Here is an 8,093-nt window from a genome sequence, read left to right on the forward strand (position 1 = left end):
CTTTTATGTCTAAATGAAAATAGCCTTGTTCTATATTTTTCCAAATAATTTTGCTCTAATTTTTTTTGTTCATCTGTATAATAGTTATAGTAATATAATATATATAATATAGTAATAATAATCTTAAGAGTTGATTTTTAAGGCTATTCATTTTGTTTGTATCCATTTGGTGACTTGTTAATTCAATTAAATTCAGTTTATTTATTTAGTACCAAGTCACAACAGAAATCATGTCAAAGCACTGAACAGAAACATTCATATATAAAAATAATAATTTAACTAAATCTTCTCTAACACCTCTGTGCCACCAATCCCCAGCATGAAGCATGAAGTCGACAGTGGAAAGGAAAAACGCCCTCACGAGGAAGAAACCTTTAGCAGAACCAGGCTCAGGACAAGCTGCTTCGACCGGTTGGGTTTGAGAGGAACAGATACACAATGGCAGGTCAAGAATCATGTTAAGATAGAAATAATATCAAATGAAAACTATTAAATTTTCACAATTCATTTAAGGAAATGAGGTCAATTTAACTTGTTAATAAACAAGAACTTTTATATTTTCCTTTTGTTACATTTTTAAAATGTGTCAAACTGATTTGCTTACAAAACCAGTAAAAGTTTAATTTAAAAAAGTCTTTTTTTCGGGTTCATACCTGTAATTACAGTTAATCCGTCGGGTCTGTGTCGGGTTTGGAAAAAAAACATCTATGGGCTCGGTCCGGGCCAGGGCTGGACTTTTAGGCTCGAATGCAACTCTAATGCAGAGAGCCGCACGGAACACACCGGGAACCAGACCAGAACCAGAACAGAACTGGACTTCCAGACTCATCGATCAATCTGAGAGTTGCTTGCCGGCCCACAAGGACTTCCGAGGAGGGAGGCACCGCCGTCATCTCTGGAGCCCACCAAGACTTCCCCATCCAGATTTGGACTCAATCGGACCACCATCTGGTCCCATGCTGGACATACGAAGGTCTGGTTTCCTCCAAAATGCACTTCAGTGCTCAAGGGCTGCAACAGAGCCAGAGTCAACTTAAAATTTTAAGTTGAGTGAATAAACATTATCAACTTATCTTAATAAACTCTTGCTAAATAAATTTTGGCTTTAATTTTTAAAATTTAAATATAAATTAGTTGACTGAACTGTTTTGGTATGTTGTTTTATGTCAGAAATCTATGTCAGTTCTACTTTGTGGATTTCCACTTATTGCGGGTGGTGGGGTGGGTGTTCCGAATCGTAACTACTGTATTTTACAAATTTGTACTTGTTTTTAGTATTTATAACACTACTTTTATTTTAACTGTATTTTTACTGTAGTTTATGGTTACTGTTGTCTGTACTTTATATGTTCTGTCTGGAACAGGTCTCTCTTGTAAATTCATTCGTACTCACCTGCTCACACACTCATGTTTACGCTGCTGTTGTTCGGCGTATTGTATTTGTGCTTAGTGTCTTCTTACTTTAGCATATTTCTTAGTTCATATCTTGGATCTTGTATATGCATTGGTGAATATTTTAGTATGCATTTGTGAAACTTGTGGTACACTTGTGGATCTTATTGCATGCATACAAATCTCGTATGCTTGTGTGACTACTTTTGACATTGATTTATCTTCAAAGTCTTTCCATCAAATCTGCCTTTAATACATGCCTCTTTATGACCCTAGGCTCAGGGTTTGAGCCCAGTTGTTATGTTGTAAAAAGGCAAATTCTGAAAATGCGTAACATGATCAAATAGGAAATTCACTGTTCTCTATCAGCAGAAACTTAAGCAAAACTGGCAAGCATCAAGATGAGATTCAGAAAAAAGATCAGCTTCATTCTGTTGTTCAAATGGGTTATGAAGATCAGTTCTCACATCTGATACTAAAACTCAAGTTTTACTACATTTTTCATTGATGCACATGTTCAGACTGGGTGTGCTTCTTTGCTTAGTTTCACAGTTCTAAAACTCCCTTGTCCCTCATCAATGCATAGTAACAAGAACCCGATATACCCCTCACATCAGTGTGTTAAGATGAAATTGTATGGGACAGTTCACTAAGTTCAGTTAACACAAACTGTGTAGGTTTGTGTCTTCGAGTTTTGGACTCGCCCTTGTTCCTTACTTTGAGGTGAAAGCTGAAAACTGTGTAAATTTTTGTTAATTCAAATAGCTCTTATCTTGCAGCTTTATGTTCAAATAATAATTATACTAATTTATTCTTTTTGTACTGAACTTTACATTTTACAATCTCAAAGTGCTTATATATATATATAATAATAATTAAAAAAAATATTATTACCTTCAGTTTCTATGAGTTATTTGATTTTTTTTTTAAGTATCATTGATTGACAATGACTTTTATTTACAATGTAACGGCGTAGCCAGTTAGGATAGTGTATAGGCAGAATACAAGATTTCCTCCCAAAAAGGCACAATATTCAGATATTATGTGACCTATACTTCAGAGAGGAATAGTTGATCATCTGCGCATACGTATGAAATGTACACCTGCTAAATTGGTTAACAATGTGTTCTATAGGAAACTTTTATATCATGAACAGAACTGGTTCATAATCAGAACCCAGAGGTAACATGATGTTGAGTATATTTGACCCCAAGTTAGCAGACTGATGAAAACACAGAGTCAAAGACAACAAAAAGTAAATAATTGATTTACAAAGTGCAGGAAACTTTCAGGGTTGGAAGGGAAAAGGGTATTTTTAATTATTGGTAGATTTCTGAATTCTTGAAGAATGGAAAGTGTTTGTAGATAATCGTTTTCTTACAGGTTGTGTTGAAGAGGAGGGAGAAACAAGATCCTAGGTTTCCAGATGAGGGTGACTCGTGATAAAGAAGGGGTGAGTATTGTTGGTGAGAGAACAGATTGAAACTAGTGCTTGGTATTTTGATCCAGGCTGGAACAGGATGATGACAAGGCAAGGTCACAAGGAGCGAGGAGGTCTCAGACTGCATGGAGGAGCAGGATTTAAATTACACAGGATAATCCCAAGGTTACTCAAAGTTTTACAAGGAATAAGTTGACCGGCTGTCACTTAAGTTTCCATAAGGTATCGTAATGTTCAAGTGTCAGATAAATGTCCACAAGAAAGAAGCCTGATAACTGAAAGATCTTTTTCCCATTCTGATTTTGGAAAATCTAGGAACCGCAAGTAAGACTGCAGTCAGAGAGCAAAATGCTTTGTTGGGAAATATGGAACAATAAGATCTTTAATATAAGATGGAGCTAGGTTGTTGAGAGCTTTGCAGGTTAGAAGTAAGCTTTTGAATTCAATTCTGAATTTGACAGAGACCCATTGTAGAGAATAAAACTAGAGATATGATCTCTCCTGTTAATTCCATTTAAGACTTTGGCAGCAGCATGTATTAAATCAATTAAAAATATATATTTTTTCTTAATATTTTTGAAACTCTGCCCTTGATAGAATCATTTATTCTAAAATTGTTTTTTGACTGTACCCACCCATAAATATGAGTGAGCTGCAGGTGCACACTACATCCAGTAATGGCAACCAGCCTTTGGATATAATCACATCAGCCAGCCACTATCAGCCATGGAGATTTCATTCTGCAGCCTGCATCCATTTTGAACATTTTTGTAGTACTAAATGTTCACATTACAAGTGAGTTTTTGCTTTTTACATCTAAACTAAAACACTAGTCAGATAAGATGAAAGGCAGGACTCCACTAACTTTGGAGGAGAACAATGTACCTCTGCTGGGGGTGAGTTGAACTAAATTAGTTGACATTTGCAGTTCAATTCAATTCAATTCAACTTAAAAATATTTATTAATCCCAAAGGGAAATTATTTGTTGTTGTAACTCGTTATCCTCATTTCATTAAGAGACATTATAGATACTGATGGCTGTAGGCAGGAAGGATCTCTTGTAAAGGTCCATCCCACAGTGGATCCTAAGAAACTGGCTGCAGATGCTGTCCGATCCGTCCACCCAGACTCGGCTGGCCTCTCGGTTCCCCCGAGCTGTAGGACCGCCCAAATGCCGGGCAGAGCTCCTCCCAGAGCGATGGCCACTCCTCCCAGCAGTCTGCCGAGCTCCTCGTCGCTGCGGACAGCCAACTGTAGGTGCCGAGGGACGATCCCGTCCTTCTGCTGTCATGAGCCATGTTTCCTGCTAGTTCCAGGATCTCAGTGGTCAGACACTCGAGCACAGCTGGCAGGTAGATGAGAATGCGTCCACAGAACATCCTTGCAACTCATCTGAGATTTGGGGCTGTAGTTGAGATATTATTTGGCTTTTGAGATGTTAATCAGCTGGTTGTAGAAAACTGCCTTGTTGCCATAGTAACGCATCATAAAAAAATGTCCAAAACTAAAAAAGTTTCAGTAAAAATCCTTCCAGCTGCACAGCATCTGATACCAGAGGAGACAATCATCCAAAAAATGTGATTTACATCCAGAAAAAGAGGAATTAAAGTTTCCAAAAGCAAAATCTCAGAATGAAAGTAACAGAGCTGCTCCAACATGCAGCCACCTTGAGCGGCGCAATTCTAGAATTTGTTGGCATAGTATATATTTTTTGAAAGGCTCTAAAATATAAAAGCGGAGCAACAACTTGCATGCTAAAATAAAATAGCAAGTTTATTAACAAAGATAAAAGGAAGAAAACATTACCTAGAGGTGGTGGCTCAGTTGGTACAGCTGTTGCCTCAGTGAAAAGTTTGCTGGATTAAATCCCAGCCAGGGACCTTTTTGGGTGGAGTTTGCATTTTCTTGCCATGCATGTGTGGGTTTTCTCCAGATACTCCGGTTTTATCCCACAGACCAAAAACATGCATGTTAGGCTGATTGGTAACTCTAAATTGTCCCTAGGTGTGAGTGAGAGTGAATGTTTTTTTTATCTCTCTGTGTCCCTGTGATGGACTGGAGACAGTCCCCCACCTCTCACACAGTGACTGATGGATATGGGTACCATTGGACCCCGCGGCCCAAAAAGGAAGAAGCGGGTAAAGATAATGGATGGATGGATGAATTCAACAGTACTTAAGTTTTTTCTTTATTTATTTTTTAGCAAACTTTTGATTCTGATTTTCTTTAAGTAGGGAGTCATCTTAAGGGTTTCACTCCTCTCCATTCACAGTAATCTAAAATTTAAAATTATAAATAAGACCTGACAGTTTTAGTGACTCATCTCTTGATGACACCTTTTTACCCCAAAAAGAATGAACCACAGTACTTTTGACCCAATGCGTCTCAAACAGATAAGACCAAACTAAAGGTTTTTACTCATAATGCAAAGTGCAGTGTTTGCCCAAAAATCAGACACAGCATAACAACAGAAATGTGTCATTCAAGTTTAATCATGGTGGTACAGGGCTGAAGATTTGGGTTTAATTTTGGGCATCTTGCAGTCATTGAGATGATCATTGACTCCTCTGTAGACTAAATAATTCTAGAGTCTTAATCAGCAGGAATTTACTTATGGACATGTATCTTTGTACACTTATAGAAGGATTTATTTATTTCTACAAGAATTACATAAACTTGCAAAAAGCTAACAGATAAAAAGACAAAAAACATTTTTTATAAACAGTTCTCTTGAATCATAAATACATGTAAATGTTATAAATAACAATAATAAATAATGACATTGATTTCAACAAACATGAGACTTTTTTTTTTAAATATTGCAGTTTTTTTCAGGTGTATGTCACAATACCCAGGTCATTGTTTAAACACATCATATTGTAATTTTCATCATTCATGGCTGTAAATCATCCATATAATTTAAATGACTTTACAACATAAGAACAAAAAATCCAAGTAGCAGATGGAGCATGCCCAGTCTGACTCTAGATGCACCACTGGTGGTTGTTGAAGTGGTGGCTGACTGTCCTGGAGTAGTTGTTGTAGTAGTTGGTGTTGTGGTTGTAGTGGTTTTTGTTATGGTTGGGGTTGTTGTAATAGTGGTTGACGTTGTGTTTGTAATAATTACAATGGATTGTTGCTTAGTTGTGGTTGTTAGTGCAACAGTTGTGGTTATTGGTGCTACAGGTGTGATTGTTGGTTTTGTACTTGTAGGTGTAGATGGAGACGTTTGAGTTGTAGTTGCTGGTGTTTGAGTTTTGATTGTTGATTCTTGAGTTGTGATTGTTAGTGGTTGAGTTGTGATTGTTGGTGGTTGAGTTAAAATTGTTGGTGGTTGAGTTAAGATTGTTTGTGGTTGAGTTAAGATTGTTTGTGGTTGAGTGAAGATAGTTGGTGCTTGAGTTATGATTGCTGGTGCTTCAGTTGTGATTGTTAGTGCTTGAGTTGTTGTTGTTGTTGCAGAAGTTTTGATTGATGGTGCTTGGCTTGTGGTTGTTGCAGAAATTGTGGTTGTTGGTGCTCCAATTGTAGTTGTTGCTAATTTTGTTATTGTTGGTGTTTGAGTTATAGTCGTCAGTGTTTGAGTTGGGGTTGTTGGCTCACCAGATGTGGTAGTTGGTGTTTGAGTTTTAGTTGTGGATTTTTGAGTTGTAGTTGAAATTGCTTCTATCTGAGATGTACTTGTTAATACTTGAGCGATAGCTGTAGAGGTCTGAGTTGTTGTTGCTTGTGTTTGAGTTGTGATTTTTAGTGTTTGAGTTGTGGTTGCTGTTGCAGAAGGTGTGGTTGTTGGTGCTTGAATTGTGGTTGTTGGTTCAACAGTAGCAGTTGTTGTTGCTTGAGTTGTGGATGTTGCTTGAGTTGTTGGTGAACCAGTTGTAGTTGTTGCAGAAGTTGCGGTTGTCGGTGCTTGAGTTGTGGTTGTTGTTGCAAAAGTTGAGGTTGTTGCAGAAGTTGTGCTTGTTGGTGCATTAATTTTGGTTGTTGGTGTTTGAGTTCTTGTGGTTGGTGCAGGAGTTGTAGATGGTGAATAAGTTATGAATGTTGGTGCCTGAGTTGTTGTTGGTGAAGAAGTTGTAGTTGTTAGTTGTAGTGTTCTGGTTGTTGGTGCCTTGGATGTGGTTGTTGGCACTTGAGTCATGGTTGTCGGTGCAGCAGTAGTAGTTGTTATTGCTTGAGTTGTGGTTGTTGCAGAAGTTGTGATTGATGATGCCCGAGTTGTGGCTGCTGGTACTTCAGTTGTAGTTGTTAGTGTCTGAGTTATTGTGGTTGGTGCAGGAGATGTGGAAGTCAAATGAGTTGTGATTGTTTGTGCCTGAGATGTGGTTGATGGTGAAGAGGTTGTTGTTATTGGTTGTAGTTTTGTGGTCGTTTGTGCATTAATTGTGGTAGTTGGTGCTTGAGATGTGGTTGTTGGTGTAACAGTATTAGTTGTTGTGGATGTTGCTTTAGTTATTGTTGGTGAAATTGTTGACAATGTTGTTGCTTGAGTTGTGGTTGTTGTTGGAGAAGTTGTGCTTTTTAGTGCCTGAATTGCTGGAATTGTTGTTAGTGAAGCAGTTGTACTTATTGTTGCTTGAGTTGTGGTTGTTGTTGCCTGAGTTGTTGTTGGAACTTGAGTAAGGGTTGTTGGTGCTTGAGTTGTAGTTGTTGGATGTAGTGTTGTGGATGTTGCTGACTCAGTTATAGTTGTTGGAGCTTTAATTGCGGTTGACGGTGCTTGAGTTGTGGTTGCTGGTGAAGAGGTTGTAGTTGTGGTTGTTGTTGTTGCAGAAGTTGTGCTTTTGAGTGCCTGAGTTGTCGTTGTTGATGCTTGAATCATGGACGTTGGTGCTTGAGTTATGGTTGTTGATGCAGCAGTAGCAGTTCTTGTTGGTACTTGAGTTGTGGATGTTGCTTGAGTTGTTGTTGTTACTGTTGCAGTTGTTGTTGTTGGTACTTGAGATGCTGTAGTTGGTGTAGCAGTTGTAGTTGTTGGTGCTCGAGTTGTAGTTGTAGCATTTGTAGCTGTTGGCAATTGACTTGTAGTTGTTGGTGTAGCAGTTGTAGTTGTTGGTGCTTGAGTTGTAGTTGTTGGTAATTGACTTGTTGTTGTAGATGTAGCAGTTGTAGTTGTTGGTGCTTGATGTGTAGTTGTTGGTGTAGCAGTTTTTGTTGTTGGTACTTGAGCTGTGGTGGATGGTTTAGCAGTTGTTGTTGATATTGCTTGAGTTGTAGTTGTTGGAGTAGCAGTTGCAGTTGTTGGTGCTTGAGTTGTAG

At 38.1% G+C, this 8,093-nt stretch overlaps 1 protein-coding gene across 1 annotated transcript in view; it reads right to left on the reverse strand.

Annotated features, from left to right (window-relative positions):
• Nucleotides 1-825: 825 nt before the first annotated feature.
• LOC119420784 (mucin-2-like) overlaps nucleotides 826-8,093 on the reverse strand; it is a 9,516-nt gene continuing 2,248 nt past the window's right edge. Inside the window, exons 4-5 of the mRNA XM_037688210.1 lie at nucleotides 5,818-8,085; nucleotides 826-1,011 (exon numbers count right to left, since the gene is read on the reverse strand). Coding sequence (XP_037544138.1) covers nucleotides 826-1,011; nucleotides 5,818-8,085 — 2,454 coding nt within the window. The remainder of the gene's footprint in view (nucleotides 1,012-5,817; nucleotides 8,086-8,093) is intronic.

The sequence above is a fragment of the Nematolebias whitei genome, chromosome 14, assembly GCF_014905685.2.
Source record: "Nematolebias whitei isolate Nwh7 chromosome 14, NemWhi1, whole genome shotgun sequence".
NCBI classification, from domain to species: domain Eukaryota; kingdom Metazoa; phylum Chordata; class Actinopteri; order Cyprinodontiformes; family Rivulidae; genus Nematolebias; species Nematolebias whitei.